The 22,799-nt window shown below is 44.2% G+C and overlaps 1 protein-coding gene across 2 annotated transcripts in view; it reads left to right on the top strand.

The window, feature by feature from the left end:
• The first annotated feature begins 3,774 nt into the window (after positions 1-3,774).
• DUS1L (dihydrouridine synthase 1 like) overlaps positions 3,775-22,799 on the top strand; it is a 228,910-nt gene continuing 209,885 nt past the window's right edge. Inside the window, exon 1 of one of the 2 annotated variants that reach the window (XM_085617567.1) lies at positions 3,775-3,906. Coding sequence is in view for 1 of the 2 variants with exons in the window: in XM_085617566.1 (XP_085473692.1) it covers positions 4,018-4,037 (20 nt within the window). In the remaining variant the exon portion in view is untranslated. Of the gene's footprint in view, positions 4,038-22,799 lie in introns of both variants that reach the window. The other variant, XM_085617566.1, reaches the window with a different exon arrangement.

Raw genomic sequence — 22,799 nt, 5'->3', positions numbered from 1 at the left:
GTAGAGGGAGACTTGCGCTTTTAGTAAGTTGAGCTAAAACACCTGTTCAAATTGCTTTGCACCGCACTTTATTATTTATTATCTGTATATGGGCTAGGCGCGGGAGTTGTGCCTGTCTGAGATGAAGATGTGGGAAAGGTATGATTTCAGTAATTAGTTCAAAACAAGCATTAAATTAATAATCATATGTACTGTGAATGATTTCTTGCTCTGCTATAATTCTGCTCAATAAAATATTTTAAAAGATTCAAAAAAAGAGACTAAACTATGTCCTGCAAATCACAGACTGCTGTGTCTTACAAGACCCCAAAACACAAAATGATAGGTGTCGCTGTGGGACACACTGTTTCTTCACTCATGAAATGGCGAGCGGTGACTCAGTGAAGAGCCACTATCACTGACATGGTAAGCTGTAAACCCTTGAACACAACAGGTTTCCAAAGCAAGCGTGCATGTTCTGCTATATTTAGCTCGAATCAAATCTTATCAGGACAAGGGAACAGAATCTAGATGATTTTGTCCTTGCTGTGAGGGAGGGTAGGTGCTATGGTTCAAAACTCCATACTTCATGGCCCCTGTCCACCGCCCCACCTCTTCTCCGTTTGTGAGCACATGGCAGGTCTGCTTCTCACCCCAGCAGCAGTCACAATGACTTCCCAAGTCATCTGTAAGAGTTTGTTATACAGGTCCCACAGCCAACTGATGATGTCCACAACTGAACTAATAATATTAGAGCTAGACTGTTCACAGACATTGCAGGGTTCCTGTGTTATTGTTATTTATCCAACTCCTTATGCCTTCAAATTTAACAATATATAGCACCACAGAGTCACAACCAGCACATCTACACTCAAGACTGTGCTGAATATTATATATGGGATAAAATACCCCTGTCGTACATGATAAGGATACTGCAAGTCACAGAGGAGTTCCACGTAGAGGTTGGCAAGCCACTGAAATCTCGAGCCAGGCTCGAGAGTGAAGCCTGACTCTGGCTCAGCTCGAGGTCCCGTTGGAATCTGCAGCCCATAACGAGCCGAGCTTTCACGTGGCTTCTGTCTGCCTGACTCCCTCTACCCAGAATGTGGCGTTATGGCCAGAACTGCCAAACAGGTTTGTCTCTCGGCGTCAGCTCAACATTCTGGGTTTCTGGGCAAATCACTTAATCTCCCCGTCTATAAACAATGGATGTGACCTTGTGTAACACAATTAACACTCATGTAAAGTGCTTGAATACCTTCAGATCGAGTTCACACTATACAAAGTATAAAAATTGCAAAAAATGCACACAGAGATCAAAACACAAAGCCTTACTTAAAGGAAAGACAATTTGATACCCATTTCCTGGCTATTTTTTACAAAGTAAAACCAGAAACCCTGGAAAAATAGCAGCTTCCCCACTTAAATTGTGTGGTCTGAGGCAAATACTTTAATTCACCAAAACTCTTTTTTCTTGATTAATGAATGCAAAAGCAATTTCAAATATGTGAGTTCATAAATACCAGTTGTACTAAAACCTACTGTGCTTGATTTAATAGACTCTATTGTTGCTCTATACCAATCTGGGTTACATACACTGTTTACAGGACAATTGTCTCGCTTCTTAGTGCACTAATGGTTCATGTTTAAAAACTATTATTTTTAATAACTACTTCCCGGTGCAATGTTATTTATTAATGTCAAAGCTCTGCATATTAAGAAAATACACTTTCTAGAACTTTGAAGAGGCTTTATCATCTTTTACGTTATGCTTGTGTGTACTTTACAGAGCAAACATTTTCAGGGCTTGGCTTTTGCACAGGCTCTAGATCCCAGCCAGACCCTTGGCTCGAATCTGGCTCGGCTCTCCCTGTAATTCTGTTCACTCGCCCACCTCTAGTTCCATAGAGGAACAAGGTTGATTTCCTTTATAAGGTTATGGAACGCTGAAGTTACTTGCAATATCCATATTATGTACGGCAGTGGGTAATTTATTCCTTGCAATAGATGGTCATACCATCACCTTTCCCACAAATCACTTAAATCCTCGGTGTGTAGCTGTTTTCTATGAAAGAGAGAGCATATTTGCAAACATAAATTAAAATAGAATCCCTCATGCTAAATTAAACACATTAAAAAAACTGCTAGTTGTTGCTAACAGATATTAATGACAGTTTAATACAAGGCAACTTTTCTATAACTACCCAAGGAGTGCCAAAAATAAACATGTCGCTATAAATATCTACTTTCTGCTTGTAACTCTACAGCTAGAAAAATAGAGCTGAAGAAAGAAAAGCCACATTTTGCTTTCCTTCTTTAAGCAGCTACTTTAATCATGCTTCCTGACCTGCACTGCCTTTCTCTTCTGCTGCTGGCAGCAGACATTGTGACGTCAGAACTCAACTGGAATGAGTTATTACAGTCGATTTCTATTGTCTTTTATTTATTATCGGTGACTGTATGCGTCACTAGTTGCTCATTATAAAGCAATTAGAGACAACTGTTTATAAAGGGACTGCAGAATCTGATGTATTATAAAGTATTCTAAAGCAGTTCTGTCTGGCAGGGTGGTGCTAAGGCTGGTATTGCACTTGCCTGAGCTCTAGAACAGTGGTTCCTGAACAGTGGATCGCAGAGCAAATTTTTGTTTGGTCGTGAAAGTCAAAGAAATTAATAAAGATGCCTTTAAACTATGTATTTAACTTGTCGCATTTGCTGCGCTCCAAAGACAGAGCTCAAAAGTCAGGCTATGTTTTCTGAAAAATTGCGACTTATTTTTTAACACGCGGTTGGTGTTTACAAACTTCCCTCACTTTGCAGTTAGAGAGAGAGAGGTAAAGTGAATTATGTGGCAATCTTGTTGGGGTACAGAGTGTGAACGGTAAGGCTGTAGAATGTCATGTTTTGCAACACAACAAAATATAAATAGCTGTAAATGAAATGAGGATATGTCATAACAGCTGGAGCTGCCGACTTTGGTACTTGGGAACCAGGTTCTAGTCTGGCGAACACTCAACATCCTGTGACTCTGGGTAAATCACTACTCTCCCCTCCCTAACAAGAAATGAATGTGTCTTTGTGTAATGCATCTGGGGCTCATGTACAGCAGTATAGTACCTTTGGGTTGAGTTCGCGCTATATGAAAGTGCAAAAAATTTAATAAACTGTACACATTCAGCAGGTAGGAAAGCAAAAATGAAACAGTTTTTGTTATTCTTAAGTGTGATGGAACCAAAGATTTGGATAGGAACAAAACAAATCAAGACACTTCACTTGGAGACGCCCAAATGTGAATATTCACTTGAACCCGATTCCACACATGATCCCTTGTGTGCTGTATAGTTTTATCAGTAAAACAGTGTGTCTGTGCGAATTTAGTGGCCAATTCAATAGAAAATGCGCTATGAAAAGGACACTGCGCTCCAATGTTACATTAAAAATCGCCACCTCTTGGCAATTAAACTTGGGTGGGTCGTGAAAATGTGTCATTCTAAAAAGGGGGTCGTGGTGCTAAAAGGTTTGGAAACACTGATGTGGAACACATGCACAACCGTAGCTATTCCACATCCCTCACGGGTTCCCAGTCATCTTTTGAGAAAAAAGAAGCAGTGAGAATGCACCTCCAATAGCGTTTTTACTCTCCAGAAGAAGCGCGTGGGGTCGAGCGACGAGAAAAAAGAATACAGTATTCTAATAACTTCTACTGCTGCGCCGCGCTCGCCCACGCTTCACATATCAGTACTCTTACGTTCAGGAAGTTCTTCTAGCATTAGACGTATAGAAGAAGTCCTATTTTGTTCTCTACTCAACTTCGAACCGGAAAAGGAAGAGTAGCCGCAAAAGATGCTGCACACTTCCGGGATTACCCTACTGTAGCCGGCGAGGCTTAGGCTGGGAAAAGGACAGCGCTGATGACATTTCTACATGGTTTGTGTCCTGCCCCACTTTCAGTGCGGGGAGGCGTTTCACATTGGGAATATGCCCGCAGGATATCTCATAAGTGCTGGAGGGGTGGGGAAGGAGCTGTGAGTTGTGTCTATGGAGTTATGGAGCCCGCTGTAAGTTTGTGAGGGAAGATTTCTGGTAAATTGCTGGGTGTTGGTACTCCATGCTGGTTGGTAAGCGCAATGGGAGTAGGTCGCTGGGCTATGGAGTTTGGTTGGTAGTGGTTTTGGGACTGGCTATGTTGCAGGGGATCTTTGAATTTGATGAATGTTGCAATGGTCGAATTGGTAAAAATAAAAAATGTGGTAATTGTGATGTATGACTTAACGTTTGGCGGGGCGACTAGAACGGCAGTGACATCGGGGTTTGGGTTAATGATGCTGGATCGGAGACATGGCTAGAACTAGCAGTCTGTCCTGGCTTTTACGTTGGCTTTTCATTGACCATTAATTGCTTTTAATGGATTTAAAGCATGTTAACTTTTGCATTCAATGGTATGTATCTTTGATATGTCTGCCGAAAAGTTCCAAGGAATTAACTTTTGCAGAAAAAGACCCTGCAGTTCTCTCTCGACTACCTCTTTCTTCCTTCTTTTGTGGTGTTCACTCTTCAACTTTACCTTCATGCTTTCTAATCACTCCAGCCTTTCGAATCCATCTGAGTGGTACATGGTTACACTGCCACCTATACCACCCACCTTTCTTTCCCCTATCACTTTTCCTTTTTTGCTTGTAGGGCAGTTCAGGCCCGGGAGGGGAGAAGGAATAGGAAACATGAAGTTAGGAGGAGGAAGGCAGAGGGAGAAAGGGGTGTGAATTGCTGGTATTGGGAGGTGAGAGATACATGAACGCTTGATGAGCGAGAGGAGGAAGAGCACCAAGTATCATAAGGATCTTAAAGCGTGTTTAATAAACGTTAGATCCCTCATTAAAACCAAAATACACACCTGAGATTTACTTAATGATGAGTGTAAATGTTTTTTTATTCTGTGCTTGCTGTCCTCTATCGTTCACAATTTGTATGCACCTTGTTTAAGTTGGAAGGATTGTTTTTCTCTCTAAAGTTTTGGGAAAATGTCTCCCTTTCTGGTGCTACCGTCCCCCTTAGCCCCCTCTCAGTCTTTGGATGTTCTTATTAATGCTTTTACCCCCCAATTACTCACAATGTACACAGAGATGACGCCCCCTACAAAAGATTAACAGAGCAGTTCAAAGATTCTATGTCTGATTTAAACCTTATACAGCTTGTTAAGGATGCCACTCATATTGGAGGCCATACCCTTGACATAATTAATCTAGTTATTACTCTTCGTCTATGACCGGTGATGCAGCGCGGAAACCTGGGTAACGGGAATCAGGACAAAACCCCGTACCTAATATCCTCCCTTCGTCACAGACCAAATATCACATTAACACATTCACACCTACAATCATTGGTGGGGCCCATAACACCAACATTCACACCTAGCTTCTCCCTGGTCTGCACTTACAGGAGAGATGAGTGTTCCAAGTGCTGACATGAAAGGAATACCATATAACCTATAGGGAGAAAAATTATTTACTTTTCTATACACTATTACCCTTATCACTGCTCATCTTATCACTTGCAGGTGGCCGCCTAAGTGAGCGGAACTGCTTCTTTCGGGTCAGCAGTCTAGTCGTTAGTCGCTAGACTACATAAGCGGGACGCTGGTGTGGCTGCGCAGCTAAAGCTTCGTTATCCTCTGATTGGCGGGGGGCTAAGAATCTGCGTATTTTGCACAATTTATTTTGCACAATTTATTTTAGTAAAAGGAGCGTGTAAAAGGAGCGTGTTGCAATTTTAATATCTGGGAATTGAGGGAATTGCCAATGTGTATTGTTTTACTGGGTACAAACCGAATGAATTTGAATTTGACCGACTTGCAGGTGGCCGCCTAAGTGAGCGGAACTGCTTCTTTCGGGTCAGCAGTCTAGTCGTTAGTCGCTAGACTACATAAGCGGGACGCTGGCGTGGCCGCGCAGCGGACGCGTGCCAAAGGCAAGCCCGTCTGTGCCCGGACCACGCATAGCGCCAGCCATGCTGCCCGTGTCGTTGTGGGGGACAGCGTCAGTGAGCGGCTTTGCTATTCCAGTGAGGAACTTAGACAGATAGGTAGGTCAGTAAGCGACAGGGTTATTACTTCCTGCTTGTAGGGCATATTGGATATTAAAACTGACCCTAGAAGGAAGAATGTTATATTGGGAGGGCTGCTTAATCTTAGGTCCTTGCCTAAACGCCATGTAGAGATCCAATTGCTACTTGATTCTCATTGTTTGGACGCTCTCTTTATGACTGAAACTTGGACCCACCCTGGACTGGAGGTTGATTTAGGCCTGGCCTGTCCTCCAGGTTATAAAATTATACATAAACCTAGAGCCTCAGGACGAGGAGGTGGGGTAGGGATTATATTTAGGGAAAATCTGGACCTCACTCAAATTGAGATCGACGAAACTGAGGGCTTTTAACTTTTGGGCTTTTCTCTTAAAGATTTTAGGGGATGCCTACTGATGGGCATTACAGACCCCCAGGAATGATAAAAGCATCTCATTTGCAAGGCCTGATTGATACTATCTGTAATGTGGCTCTTACCCATTCCAATCTACTTCTCATGGGTGGCTTTAATCTATGGTGCAATGGAAACCTAGATTCTGGGTATAGTAATCTTATTCAGGCTTGTGAGAACCTGCGATTGCACCAGTGGATCACTGAACCCACCCATAAAGGAGGGAATATATTGGATTTTGTCTTCTCTAAGGAAAAGGCCGTGGAGGTAGTGGAGATCCTCCTGGTTGGCTAGTCCGACCACCACCTGGTCAAGTTTCAGATACTTGACCCTAGAGTGGTTCGGCCTACCACCAAAGCAACTAGAATGTTTAGGAGTAGAGATTGAAAGGGCATTTTTTAAAAAGAAGACTGATTATTCTTTAACCTTCTCTGTGGGTCAGGCCCTTGATATAGATGGAACAGTGGAAGATATCTATTTGGATTTTTGCGATCAGGTCCAAAGTAGGATTGACTTGATTGCTCCTCTTAAAGACTGTAAAAAGAATGGTAGGCCGTCGGCTTGCTGGTGTAATGATCACTTGAAAATTTTAAAACTGACTTGCTGAAAGGCTGAGCGGAATTGGAGGAAGTCCTATCTGGATGAGGACAGAGCTTCTTGGAAGGCCACTATGGCAGAATACAAGAAGGAAATCAATTTGGCAAAATCTAATTATTTTGCCTACATCATTTTACACTCCAAGAATGACTCTAGAGCAATCTTTAAAATAATGAAGGATATGACCGTCCCGGAGTGCACTCAATCTAAATTTATGCCAACTCAAGCTCTGTGTGATAGCCTAGCGACCTTCTTTATGGAGAAAATTAGTAACATCATTGATGGACTGAATAAGAATAATTTCTCCCAGAAAGAAGGAACCACTTTTGAATGTAATAAGACACGAGACTTAGGGTGGGATACTAGGGTAGAAGTAGGTCCATTGTCCTCCCTGAGTGTTTTTGAGCTTCCCTGGGAGGAAGTATTTAACAAAATTGCCATGAGTGTATCCTCAGGGTCTCCTTTAGATCCTCTTCCTCATAAGATCTGGAAGGAGTTGGGCTCTGAGCTCTTTCCTATTCTGCGCCAGATTTGCAACCGCTCCGTAACTTCTTGTCTGGTGCCAGCTTGTTGGAAACGGGCTATGGTTACACCGCTCTTAAAAAAACCGACTCTGGATCCGGCATGTACGGGGAATTATAGACCCATTTCTCTCCTACCATACCCGATCAAAACCATTGGAACGGCTGGCAAGTAATTCTTTGTCTCAGTTCCTGGAATCTAACTCTAGACTGGATGATGTTCAGTTTGGCTTTCGACCTGGCCATGGAACTGAGACCGCCCTAGTGACCGTGTTAGACGATCTCCGACTGCGGGCAGACAGGGGACAATCGGGCATTTTAGTTTTACTCTACCTGTCTGCCGCATTCGACACAGTGGATCACTGTATCTTGCTGACCAGGTTGGAAGAAGCTGGGGTGTCAGGGACAGTTCTGGAGTGGTTTAGTTCTTATCTCTCTGACAGAAGACAGGCAGCTTCTCTTCCTCCGAACCAGTCTAAATTTTCTAACATCCACCATGGCGTTCCTCAGGGATCGGCTATAAGCCCTATTCCCTTTAACATCTACATGAGACCCTTGATAGGAGTTATGAAGGCGCATGGTGTGAGAGTGGTGAACTATGCCGATGACACCCAGCTCTTCTTTTCCTTCGAGGGAGACCAGTCGATCTCCTTAGTATCCTTTCATGACTGCATGCAGGATACTGCCCAATGGTTAAGAAATGACTCACTCCAATTTAACTCAGATAAGACGGAAGTCCTATATTGTGGTGTGGGGAAGGTCCCCCCTCCTTTTCCGTACAACTTTTGGCCTTCCCCAGCTACATCTGTTCAAACTCCAGTGATGTTGGATGCGCATCTGACCATGGAAATGCAGGTAAATAAGGCAGTGGGAAACTGTTTTTCCCTGATTAAAGCACTAAGGAAAATTCTTCCGTTACTGTCAAAGACGACGAGGGCGCTGGTCGTTGGTAGTATCATTCCTAGTAGGCTTGAGTATTGTAACGCCCTACTATTGGAGGTCCAGGAATTTTTGATTGACCGCCTCCAAAGAGTCCAAACTGTGGCCGCTAAGCTGGCATTGATGAAACCTCGCTGCTCCTCTGGGTCATTAGCACTGGCAGAACTTCACTGGCTACCCATACTGCAGCGGGTTCAGTTTAAGTCCCTGTGTTTGGTCTTTAAGGCCCTTCATGGCCTGGGACCTAGACCTCTTCAGGGGCTCTTCACATGGTACACACCATCAAGGTGCCTTCGATCGGCCACTGCCTGTCTGGTGAAAGTCCCGAAAACTCAGTTAGATCAGGAGGAAGAGCGTTTAGCTCGGCTGCGGCCAAACTCTGGAACAGCATTCCTTTGGAATATAGACAGATGTATGATCTGCTACAGTTTAGGAAAAAGATCAAAACATGGCTGTTTCCCAGAGTCTAATGTACTCGGAAGCCGCTCTGCCAGTCCATGTTGTCAATCTCCCCCCCCCCCCCCCCCCCCCCCACCGCTTGTTGAGGATTTACGTACTAGCGCCAAGGTACCCGTTGGGGGATAGCTGCGCTCTACAAGTTCTGCATACAGTACAATACATCATAAACCTAAACCTTATGATACTCCTCCCACATGATCGATGGATCAATTAGTTGATTTGATATTGATGATTTAGTCCAGCTAAAGCAAACTCAATGATCCTGATCTACTCCCTTTCAATAAACGACCAAACACATTTTCTTGTTAATCAGTATTTTTGTTTATCTAAGTAATGCAAGAATTTTAGTTCCATCTAGTAAATTTATTAATCATTACGCCGATCACAGAACACCATATTTACCAATTCTGGCTATTGGTCGTCCTCCAAGTCATCAAATTTAGTCGTCAGCACGCTACAGTCCCAAAGGATCAGGTCAAGGACCAGAGACGTGCAAATATCGATCAGTGCCCATAGATTTATGGAAGTGCGTAGTTCATCAAGAAATTGGGCAGCAATTCAGTCTGTCAAAGATTCAGGAACACAACCGTCACGTAGCGTCACCGTCGTCTCCGTCAGCAAAAGGGAAAGTCTGAGATACCCTCTCTATTCTAACGTCATTTATATAATGGAAATAAGCTCTAAAAGATACAATTTTGAGAATTTTGGCTCATCCCATTGGTTGGTTGGGATCGTCCGGTGAGGTTTCACACAGATCAGGATGTTAGGTCATCCTACATGTTCCATCCGGTTTTTATAAAAGTCTTTTTTCGAAACACCTGGCAGGCATCCCGTCATGGCCTTGCTTGAGCACATCGAGTCTAGGGTCATGTCGAGGCCACTGGTACATGAGGTTGGCGCAGGAAACCTCGTGGAATGGTGGCCATCTCGTCGAGTATGTCAGCCGGCCATCTTGATTTTAGACCCAAAGGACAACTTAAGCGAAACAAACACAAAAAGTAATTAAAACATAGAAATAACGAATAACATGTTAAACCCTCACTAATTCCCCTATGTGCTTGTAATTATCTAGCATATGGCGACATTTAAAGCGTTCATATTCACCCATTGATGTCATCTGGATGTAACATACGATAACGTCACAAAAGCAACATATATCATGCCATATTCTAGTATTAGTATGCGTACATATGTTAATTACAAAATATTTTAGCTATGCAAAATGCAAATCCCACGTATTTTTTCGTACATTAGTAATGTTGGGTAAACTTCACACAAGCACATTAATAGTATTATAATTAATAGATTATTCTAATTAGTATGAACATGCAGAATGGGGGGTATACAAAATTTTGTACTACCCGCTCCATCACCGGTCCACCGCTTCAACTTACTTGGACTAACCATTTTCTTGTACCCTTTTATGTCAACCACATCATAGCCCAGTCTTGTAACCTAACGATAAAGGGACTTTTAGAGCCTGGAACTCTCTCTGAACTGAGTTTAGCTAAACTGTACTCGCAGATAAAGATCAATATGTCCATGGTAATTAACACAGGTGTTGTCTCCTTTGATAACACCTTACTATCAGACTTTGGCACCTTAAAAAAAAAACACTAGGAAGAGAACCACGCCTTTGGCAGGTTGGTACTCATCTAGCCTTCAAGCTGAAAAGCTTAAATGTAAACAATTGGAAAGGGAAAAAAATGTTTTTGCTAAACAAATAGCCGCATCAAAAAACGTCCAATAGCAGTCTTTAAAATTGTCAAAGCATTTTTAAACTCGAGGTGTGCAAACAATCTATGCTAACTTCTCAGTTGCTTGCGGAAGTCCTATCTTTATTTTTACACTCGAAAGTGGAAAGAATCTGTGCAAACTTTGATCAGTATATTGAACCTCCTCTTACGAAGCCCACTATTTGTCCGTCCCAAGATCAGGAATATTCACTGCTGCAATCATTTAAAGAGATTTCTCTTGCAGAAACGGAACTTATCATACAAAAAGTTAAATCTGTATCTCTTCTTGATCCATGTCCTCCCCGCATACCATCAAAGGCAGGTACTGCAAATTAACCCACGGATTAACACTCTCTTCATCCTCTCTCTAGAGCAGGGAAAAGTGCCTCCCATTTTGGATAAAGGCACTCATTGAGCCGCTTTAAAAACAAACAATAAAAATTAATACTAACCCGCTCACGCTGAGTAACCACAGACCAATTCCCTCCTCACTATCTTAGGGAAGATGTTGGAATCTCTGGTGAACTGCCAAATCACCAATTATGTTGAGTGGAATAATATTCTCCATCCCTCTCAGTCTGGCTTCTGTGCAGACTGGCACAGAATTCGCCCTTTTGGAGGTTACTGAATATATCCGAACACATTTTTTTTTTTAAAAGTTATATAGTGCGAACTAGACCGGAAGATATCCGGTATCAGGGCGCTTTACATGAGTACCAGTTTCGTTACTTAAGGACCCATTCATTTTTTGTTAGGCACAAGGAGATTTCATGATTTGCCCAGAATCACAGGATGTTGAGTGTCGTCGAGACTCAAACCCAGTTTCGAGGTCGACTGTTCTCGCCGTAAGGCTACATCCTCTCCCAACCTTGATTTGAGACGTGAGGCAGGGATCATTTTGTTAGATCCCTCCACTGCTTTTGACACTGTATCTCATTAAGTTCTCCTACAGAGATTGGAGAAGGTAGAAATAGTGGGCAGGGCCTTAGATTGCGTGTGTTCCTACCTATCCGGAAGGCAACATGCAGTATTCCTTTAACCCTTTACCACCCAGTTTCGATCCATAAGTTGGGGGGTCCCGCTGGGCTCAGCCTTGAGTCCCACCCTTTTTAACATCTGTATGGCCCCAGTGGTAGAACAGTAGGCGTTTGAATATCGTATTGTATGCAGATGACTCAATTTATGCTGGCCTTCCAAAAGCTTGATGATTTTGTGGACAGTGATTTTCAGGACTATCTCTCTGATGTTGTCGATTGGATGCACAATGTTGTCTGCAACTTAATTCGGACAAAGCTGAAATTCTGATATTTGGTTCTCCTTCTCCTGTTGGTTCTACAAATTATGGCCTCCTAAGTTGGAGCAAGCACCTTACCTCAACAGTTGCCAGGAATCTTGGGGTGTTGTGGAGTTTTTTGTCCTTCAAAGTCCAAGTCCATGCCATGGCTGCTACCTATTTTGGGCTTTTAAAATCATTGAAAACAATTCTTAAAATATCTTCCTCTAGTTACCCAGAAGGTAATTCTACATGCTCTGATCATATCCAGATTAGAATATTCTAATGCTTATTTGGGAGCCTCTCAAGACCTTACTCTGCTTTATCGTGTCCAGAATGCTGCAGCCTGGCTGGTACTAAATATTCCAAAAAGAGATGTTTTATCAGGTCAGGCATAAAATCACTAAATTGGCTGCCAGTCAAGTCTAGAATTAAATTTAAAACTCTCTTGGTCATGCATAGAGCATTTTTTCAGAATGGCACACTGGATATCCAGGACAGGTTAAAAAAGTATCTCCCCTCTAGGGAACTTTGTTCAGTAAATCAAAATTTGCTGTATGTTCCTAAAGAGCAAAGAGCTAAATCTGGTGAAAGATCTTTCTCTTCTTGCCCCTACCATCTGGAATTCTTTAACACTGTATCTTCTTACTATTCCCAGTGATAGTCTGTTTAACTCAGCTGAAGCCCTTCCCTGTTTCGTGAATTGTAGATTCTACCCTTTACTTCCCTGCCTTATTTTAGTGCCGGGAGGCTTTTCATGAATCTGCAATTGTGCTTTATAAATGTCTTTTCGTTCATTCAAGTGGCGGAATGGGGAGGAGCTGCTAGTGAGAGGGAAGAGAGACATGCATATCTGTATGGAGGGAGGAGGAAGAAGGCAGAGGCAATAGGATTAATGGAAAAGGGGTGGAAGGACCTGAACAAGAGTCGACCCAGAAGAGGAAAGAGGCAGAAATAAAAGGTGATGCAAGTGCTGCAGCTAGTGATAAGTAGGATGCATACAGAAACCATTTAGAAGTCATGCTGGTGTCAGAGGCGATTGTAATTTTATTTATATATCGCTTACTAACCATGATGAGGCGTTGAGGAGCTTTATTACTGGCAGCACGCTGTTACGGAATACCAGGGTTCATGATTAGTCCAGTATTACTCATTATTGTTTGCTACTGGGATTCGTCTTGTGAACCCAATCAAACCATTGCGGGCATTAACTCCAGTTTTTTTTGTGGTGGATTAAATTAATAGGATTTATTTTTTATTTTATAAACCTTTATTTTTCCATTTTATAACAGTTCAAAGAACCAGGCAGCAAGTAGTGTGGTAAGTACGGTGAGAGACGTATACATAGGATATCAGGCCTCACCCCTCGGGAATTGAATCCAACGCCCCTTCCGCACTTCTTGTAGTAGACTCCACCCCCCCATCCATACGTTCCTCCCCGCTATCGCCAGCACCTTCGATTTATTTGTTATCATTAGTAGGTGTTTGGAGGGATTAATAGTTGAGCTAGAGGAGATTAGGTATTGTTAGGTTGCAGTGGTATGACTTAGGGGAGGAGAGGTTGTGATCTTGTAAATGGGTTGTGAGCAGTTAGCAGAACTGAAATACCAGAGATCAAATTGAAGGGAAGGACTGGGCAATTTGAAAAAATGGAGACTCAACAATAAGTTTTGATTAAAAGTTTTTTCATGCCAGATTTTGGGGCTAGGGAGGATCATTTTTTTGGTGGCATGCCTTTTAAGGATGCAAGACTCGAAAGAAGCTTTATTCGTATGTGAAGATAGTGTTATATTAGGTATTTTTGATAGGCACTAGAATCAGAAACAGCCTGCCTGCTAGGAAGATAGTGCTAGACCACCGCTTCAGGGAGGTCAGCTGATGAGCTCAAAGGTTGGATGCAGAAAGGAATGGATCGACACATATGTAGCAACATATTGAGAGCTTCGGCTGCACTCAAAGGAAGCAGGCAATTAATAAGCATAGCAATTTAAGAAAATGTATGGGTGATGATTGCTAACATTGAAACATGGCAGTGGATGTCTTTTGCTGTTCATCCTCAAGTTTGGCTCACAGTATTATAAAAGCAATGTGAGATCTATTTGGATGTGTCTGGTTTTGCATGGTACAAGATAGCATGCAGTCAGCTTCCCCAGACAGTGGAAGTGTATTGCCTTCATTTCTGTGCCTGGAGGGTGGAGATCCAGAATCTGTGGTGTGGCAGATGGTAACTGAACTCCCTTTCTAAATTAATTAAAGGCTTTGTTAAGAAGAGGCTGCTAATTTGACTTCCTGAAGCACTCCCCTTTGGTAAATAGTAGGGGCGAAGGGTGACTCTACGCATTCTGATGTGCAAAGTGAGGGGGGCCTCTAGGTGAGGCTCAGTCATTCACTTTCTTGATCACACTCAGTAGGTCTCAGAAGTGCAGAAATATTACACCTCTTTGTGTGTCTGGTGTGAGAGCTCCAGACTGAAGACTGCCATACTGTGAGGGGCATCACTACATGCACAAAGGCTGCAGCTGGAGAGCAGCCTGGAAGGACATTTGACAGGACAGCCTCCCTAAACTGGTTCTGATATAAGGCGGCAATGATTGTTACACCCACCGATCTAAGCCATTTCTCTGCGTTATCTACCTCCACATCCCTTTTGGTGCGATGGTGCCTCTCCAGAGTGTGATTGGTACCAACTTTCTCAGGATCTGCTCTGAGCAAGAGCAACCAGTAGTGCGGTCATGCTAGGGAGCAGTACGAGGGGTTGGCAAGACATAGAAAGCAGAACAGGCACTTACAAGGATGGGGCCTACTAACCCAGCTCAAGTGCCAACCTCGGAAGCAGGTGGCTCGCAACATAGTTCTGGCTTCACCACTCACTGCATGTTATGATCCAGGTTCACCACCTTCTCCGAACCCTGGTTCTCTCATCTGCTAAGTCACTAACCACTGTGAAACACACCAAGCGTGGATAATGAGCATTTCATATAAAACCATGGTCCAGACTTATTCTGGACCTCCCCAAACGAACCCACACTGCCCCCCCCACCTGAGAGACCTCCACTGGCTCCCCATCCTGAAGAGATGCCAGTTCAAGATCCTTATGCAACACTACAAAGCCCTCCACGACTTTGGACCTGCCTACATCAACCATTGACTGAACTTCTACAAACCCTTCAGACACCTGGGTTCCTCTTCACTTGCCCTCGCGCACACACAACCCCCGCATCCGTTGTAGCCACAGCGGTGGCCCTTCCTTCTCCTACATCGCTGCCAAGACCTAGAACAACCTGCTCCCCAGCTACACACAGTCTCCTTGCTGGCAGACTTCAGAAAGAAACTCAAGACCTGGCTCTTCGGAGACATAGCTCCCAGATACCCCTATGGGTGATAGTGGTGCGCTTTACAAATGCTAATTGATTTGATGATGGCTCTCAGATCTTTAAGTTAAGGTGTCAGAATGCACTGAAACATATGACAGACTTTCACTGGAACAAACAGTTTTCAAGCTGCTTCTGGAAGCTGCTGCAGTTGCACCTATTTCACTAAAACAAACACCAGATTCCCCCCAAAAGCCTTTTTCTTTTAAAACAAATATATTTGTGCATGCCTGCTTTGATGAGTATGGACAATTACAAAGGTATGGCACGTAAGGAGCATTTGCTTCTTGGGCTGCAGAAAAGAAGGCAGGGCCTGCCTGTCGTTCACTGGTGCCTCGTGACTTCTTCCTTCTTGACCAGATGCTCCTCCATTGCAGGAGGAGCAGAGTCGGACTCTAGGGGAGGTGAGAAGAGCCAGGCGGCATGCAGGCACAACTCTTCTTTCACTCAACAGGTCATCAGGGTCTTGCGGCCTCCCAAATCTCAAAGGCAGCCAACACAATGAAGCTGTCTAGATATCTTAGCAGGTTGACGCCCTGGCTACGGGTACAAAAGCTGTGCTCACTGGTTTAAGTCAAGGCTTGGCTCACTCATATTATCCACTTTCTAGGGCGCTTCAAGGCACTTCCTGACGTAGGCCACTTAGGAATAAAAGTGCTCCTATGATGATGATAATTTTGAGTAACAATATATTGCCTCCTCGATGTATTAAAAAAATCCACAAAGATGTTTAAAGAAATGTTTTTAAAAACATTTTAGCCAGTAGTTGATTACTAGTTCACGGCGGAGGATGTGAGATAGTTCACTGTCAGTGTTCGCTTTCAAACAATCTCCTACCTAAACTGCTTATGATTTGATAGAATATCACACACTTAAAGAGCCAGTGCTCAGTGATCTATGAATGTACACAGACGTGGACTGCACATGAGGCCCTTCTAGGTTGAATATTTTCTGGCTCAAATGGGCAGGCACTTATGGATGCCAAGCGCCTACACTTATATTGAAAGGGAGAGTACTATTTCACAGCAGGCAGCATGTACTCTGGCATATTGAGCATCTGCTCTTATCGGTTTTAGTCAGTTGCTGTATTTGTCACATTTGATTTAAAGACACTGCATGGTCTCTAGCTTTGTCTGTACCAAGCATGCCTTCTGTCCAGTGTCTTTCCAAGGTCATTGTCAATCCGGTTTCTACTTCAGTTTCACTGCTTTTGCAGAGAGCTTGATGTCACGATTCCCTATTGAGCGGTAACTAAAACCTAGGTCTTATGATAGTATGTTGTTGCTCTCCTTTTTAGGTCTCGCCTACGCAGCACGCATGCGCTGCATAGGCAAAAGACCTTTAGCAGTCGCTTCGGCTTTTCAGCCAAACACGTGCACGCGTTCCATTGCCTTCAATGGCAACGCATGCACTTGTGGAGATTCACTTGCAGGAGCGAGCGGCACCATATGGTAGCAATTATTGCTCCCGCAAGGGAACCGCGCAGGCCCCCTACCTCCCCCCTGCTGCCGCGCGTGCTTGTTTAGCACTTCCTTACGGAGCAGTCTCCAATCTAGTTCGGATAAGCAACTCAGCACTGTCTCCCAAATCCGTTCTATCACTGGACATAGCTTCACCATACAGAGAAAATCTGCCTCTGTGCACATACAGCTAGGGCAGAATATGTATCGACGCCGCCCCCTGGGCATCCAATAAGGTGCAGGCAGCAGTTGAAATCTTTAGTGCAATATATTAGGCAGGGCTTTAAGTGGGCCGGATCCTGCCGGTGCGGAGCATCAGCAGTTTTTAAATGGGGGCATCAAAACGGGCCCCTCTTGGGCTGTGTTTTCGTGCCCTGGCACTGACGGTCCGGTTTTTGCATGAGCTGTAGCTTTGGAGTAAGCATGCGTGCTAGTGTGAAAATTCATGCTCACTTTTCACTAATGGAGCAGTTGCAGGTGACGTCACACCAGGTGAGTGTTGAGGCGGGATGGGGATCCTTTAAAGAGAGACAATTTCTCTCTGGATTTCCATTCCCTTTCTGTTACGCCAGAGCAGCAACAACATCGTTGTGCCAGCCAAAGAGGAAATCAGATCGTCTGAACCACCAGGGACCGGAAGGGACCACCACGACCCTGCTCTGTCCACTGAAGTCATAGCTCCCAGTAGAGAACCAGCAGCATCCAAACACCGGTACGACCCTACTCTGCCCTTTCACAGGGAGCGACCGGCCTGCACACTGCAGTTGAATCCAGCCACAAGGGAAGAGTTTGCACGGGATGTTCAGTACCGTCTTAGGGGGTCTGAGAAAAAGCAGCGCCAAGGCCGTTTTCAGAAGCATCGGTTTGAAGCAAGAAGGGTCTGGAAAAATCTGGTGAGATTGGGACGGGACTCGTGGTGAGGGCTTCTTTCAGGGATTGAAAGGTTTTAACAGCTAGCTGTGGGGGATTCGCTAGATCTTATGTCTTGGTCTCCTTTTTAAGTAGGTCTGTTAGGGGTGCGGACATCTGAGTACTGCGGAATAAAACGGCGATAACCCAAGAGGCCTAAGAAGGCCCAGACCTCTTTTTTGGTAGTAGGGAAGGGTGTATGGACAATTGGAGGGTGAGGTGGTAATGGTGGAGCTGGTGTTCCCATATAGGGATGAAAATGATAATATCGTCAATATAGGCAGACGATTAGGCCTGGTGATCTACCAGAACCTTATTCATGAACCTTTGGAATGTGGCTGGGGCCCGTGCAAACATTAAATTTGTACAGGCCCGAGGTTGTAGAAAAGGCAGTTTTATCTTGATCTTGTGGTCTGAGGGCCGAGCCGCTCATCCACCCGGGGTAGGGGGTAGCCGTCGCATTTGGATATGGCATTAACAGCCCTGAAATTGATGCAAAACCGAACGGAATGGTCTGGTTTAGGCACCAAGACGATTGGCGATGACTGTGAGAAAGTGCAATCTTTCTTGCATGGTATGCCCCCACTTTTTGCTGAATTGCTGAATTTACTAAGTGTGCCCTGGACTCCTGCCAATCAGGTGCCCAGGGCCTATGTTTCTTCCCTAAAACCCAAATTGTTACACCCTGGCCACATATCAGCCCCTGGTAAATGGTACCCTAGGTACCCAGGGCCTTGTGACCAGGGAAGGCCTCTAAGGGCTGCAGCACTTATTGTGCCACCCTTAGAGGCCCTGTACCCTAACACAAACACACTGCCCTTGCAGGCTGAGTGTCTGGGTACAAGACAAAACAGAGAGTCGACATGGCACACATCCCTGTGTGCCATGCCCACAACATACACTGCCCTGGCATACATGAGCCACCCCTCTAGCTGGGTGACCTATGCCAGTGTTTTTTTATTTTTTTATTTATTATGCTTGATTAATTAAAACCATTGTATACACAAGAAAAAAATAAAATATCTTACAGTTTTCGGTAAAATCGTTATTAAAATTCCCAACTTTTTGTCAGCAACCATAATTAAAGTGATTTGTAAAATTTTACAACACGTTAGAAAAAGGTGCTTAATTTATTAAAACATTCTGCAGGTTAGTCCTATTGACTGTAAGTAATGTTTCGACTATGCCCAATCTTGTAATGATTATATCAGTTTTTATAATAAATGATCGTTGGGCTGCTCGGTCCGGTGTTTCAGTCTTTTTGCAATTATGTCAAGATATTTGATTAGCCAGCAGTTTAACTGGACCAGCTCTGGGTTGAAACACAACATTACCGCTTGTCTGCACGATCTGGCTCCATACTGTTTGAACGCTGGCTTTAGCAGGGTGATTCTTATATCTTTTAGCTTATTGCAGATGCATATAATGTGGATTGCGTCTTCAACACCGCTGCCACATAAACGACAAGGCTGGACACCTCCCTTTCTCTCCCAAGGTGGCATAAATTGATTAAAGGGGCCAACCCCCAGCCGGAGTTTTAGGAATTTTTCCGTGGTGTTATTTTTTGTTCCAATTTTCAGGTAGAGCTGGGGTTTTGGCATTTTATATGTATTTAGCACCATCCAGCCATGCGATAGTTTGACTAATGTTTGTTTGTCCTCTATTGCGGATAGTAAGCAGATTACCTTTGATACGGATTTTTTGAATGTGAGGTGATTCACCGGGATGTCCCACAAGTCTGTTAAACCTAGATGTATAATAGATTCCTGGAGGTATAGGCTTGCTAGTGATTTTCCTGGGTGGCAAAGTTCCGTCCAAAGTTATTCAGGGTTCCTTTTTCGTCGCCTTTGATTTTATACCAACATTTCACATATGCTCCCATGTGCTCCAGTGACTGCTTATGAAGCCCAAATTCCAAGCGTATTTGGGCCGGGGAAACCATTCTGGGGAGTTGAAAGATCGCTCGATATGAGTTGGATATTATATTTTCAAGGGTTGTTGCGTCTTTTCCCTTCAGTGCTTCACTTCCATAGGTTATTGTTGGCTGGAGTTTAGCTTGCAGGACCCTTAACAGAGGGTCGCACCTCAAGTCCGGTAAAAGCTTCTTAAGGGGCTTTATGGCCAGACAGGTCGTTACCCCCCTTCTGCGCAAAGATTCTATTTGCGCTTTTGATGAATGATTTTGGTCCAATATTACCTCTAAATATTTGTAGCTTGCTACTTGTTCCAAACGGTGCCCGTCAAGAAACCAGTTAAAATGTTTCTTCTTATGGTAATTGACTGCCATCGTTTTTGTTTTGTTGAAATTTATTTTGAGTGCGTTTTCTTGCGAGAATTTGTAAGTTGCATTCAGTAAATGTTGGAGTCCTATTGGGGTCCTACTTATCAAGACTAAGTCGTCCGCGTATAACAGGTTTGACAGAGTGGAATTCCCTAGTTTCGGGGCGTGGGCTACACAGCTGTTCAGCTCCCCCGGAAGGTCGGCTAAAAAAGATTGAATAACAGGGTGGCTAGCACGCACCCTTGTTTAAGCCCTTTTGTGGTATGGATTTTTTTTGATATATGCAGTCCTTCGCCGAGCTTTATTCTGACCCATGTGTTGGTGTGAAGGTTCCTTAATTGGAGTAAAAGAGTTGGAGGAATCCCCCAGCCGTCCAATTTTTGCCAGAGTTTTGTTCGATCGACATGGTCGAATGCTGCAACAAAGTCTATAAAACAGAGGAAAAGCGGGTATTTTCCCTGTTTAGCTGCGTCCATGAGCAGGGTCAGGGCCATTATGTTGGTTGTTGTACCTTGCCTTTTCCGGAATCCTGTTTGAGTTGGCGATTATATGATTCTCTTCGGCCCAGGTGGTTAGGTCATTTAGGAGGAGCCCTGCAAAGTATTTGGCGTCGATGTCAATCAGGGTTATCAGGCGGTAATTTTTCGGCACAGACCTTGCTCCTTGTTTATATATGGGGCTTATAATTGAGCCTCTCCATGACTCAGGAATTATAGTGTTTTCGACTACGTATTTAAAGACAGGTTCAAGTGCATTGCTCCAGTAATCCGGGTCATTTTTGTACAGCATTGGTGGAATGCCATTGGGGCCGGGGGCTCTGGCCGGTCGACACCTTGCTATTTGTTTCTTTATCTGTTGAGTGGTATACTCCTCCACTAATCTCCGTTTATCTTTTTGTGCAGAGATTGGAGTTGTTGCCCGTTGTTGTTGGTGTGGCACTGTTCTATCCTCAAAAGAAGGTGGACAATGTAGCGTTGGCTCTTTTGCAATCCTGTTAAAACTCTCAGATCCTAGGCGTTTGGTGTGTGTAGCTGTTTGTTCGATGTCATTGAAATGATTTGAGAGAAAGTCTATCCATGCCTCTTCAGTGATATGAGAGCTGATCCTGTGGTGATTTGGCCGGTGTAATTTGTTTACGGACTGCCAAAATTTGGCCCTATTTTTCTGTTTTGCGTCGTAAAGAAGTCTAGCCCCAAATTCATTATTCATGGTCGTTTTTCTGACCCATCTTCTTTTCTTAAAAAGGGCCTTTGAGTCAAGCAGAGACTGCTGCAAGCTCTGATTTCCCGGTGTTCGCCGTAGTTGTCGTAATAATTGATTTATTGTTAGTTTTAGTTTCTTAGAGACTGGGCTCTTTACTATCGTCAGTGGCGAAATGTTTACGTTCTTTTGTTTTAGGACTGTTTTGGAAGGAAATTTGTCGCCAAGAGTACAAATGAATTTTTCCCAACTTTCCAACGGTTGGCTTGGATTTTCCTGTACTTGCTTAAGCACTTCTTTAGCTGTAGCTGCTATTGTTTCTATATTTGTTGAGTTGCACCTTATGCGTTTGAGGTTTGTTGTTCCTACTGGGATGATGGATTTATCAGCCTCCAAGAGTAATGTTGAGGTTGCTTGAAGTATCATTTCTTGTGGCATATGATCGCTAATTGTGTTTTTGCCTATTTGAAATGAGGCTATCCTGTCAAACATGGTAACGTAGTAAATGTAAAGTCGAGATAAGAAGATGTTTTGACTGAATGGTATGTAGGTGCAGGGGGGTTATCCCCCTTGAAACGGCCGTTTACTGCCCTTGGGTTCAGGTGTTCTAATTCTGAGAGAAGGTAGTTTGAACTCTTCGCTTGTTTGATTTCCTTCGAGGGGCCTTGAATCGGGATTCTCCATATTCCAGTCAAGTCGTGCGTGAGCTCGTCTTCCTGGCCATTCCCTAAAAGGTGTATATTAAAATGTCCTGCCAAAATAACGTTGTCTACATCCTCTTTACCCATTACTCTTGAAACTATGCCAGTGGCGTGGGCGCATGAGCCCTGTGCCCCTACAGTACCCAGGTCCATTCCTGGGCACTGTAAGTGCAGTGCTGCCACTTAAGAGTATATGGTGCTGGGAGCTCGTCAAACACGAACCCCACAGCACCATGATGGCTCCTCTGAAGACTGAGAAGTTTGGTATCAAACTTCTCAGCACATTAAACCCGCACTGATGCCAGTGCAGGTTTTAATGTACAATGCACGACAGAGGGCATCTTAGAGATGCCCCTGAACCTAACCTACAATCCACGTCTGGTCTGAGACATGTTGCTGGACTCCTGGGTAGAGAGCCATCCGCTCTCCTGGTCCTGGAACAATGCACATCCTGGGCGAGGTGCTAGGTCTCCTCCCCCAGGATGGGCAGGGGAAGCTTCAAAGGCATGCCGCCTTTGTGAGCTTCTCTAGGCCACTTGCTGTACTCAGCAACTGGCCCCTACCAGTTCTAAACCCCCACTCTGGCGGGAAGACTGTCCGGAAACCCCAAGGAAGGACAGGGGGTGTGCCAGCCTCTGCCATCCCCACCCCTCAGGTGGGGGAGGCGAGGTGAAACACATCCCCGGGCTCTCGCCATCATGAAGATGGAGTCCTGCCCAATCAGGCCTAGGCCACTGCCCCCCTCCCACAGGAGAATGGCAGGATAGGGGGTGTACCCACCCCAGGACAGCGACCCAGTGGTCCCTGCCCTTTACCTACCTGTAACGCCCCTAAATTTTGTATTTGGGGGCACCCTGAACCTTCCTTCCTCAGATTCCAGATTCTAAAACAGCGAAGAAGATCA

The sequence above is a fragment of the Triturus cristatus genome, chromosome 7, assembly GCF_964204655.1.
Source record: "Triturus cristatus chromosome 7, aTriCri1.1, whole genome shotgun sequence".
Lineage (NCBI taxonomy): Eukaryota > Metazoa > Chordata > Amphibia > Caudata > Salamandridae > Triturus > Triturus cristatus.
This window is presented reverse-complemented; position numbering and strand designations above follow the sequence as displayed.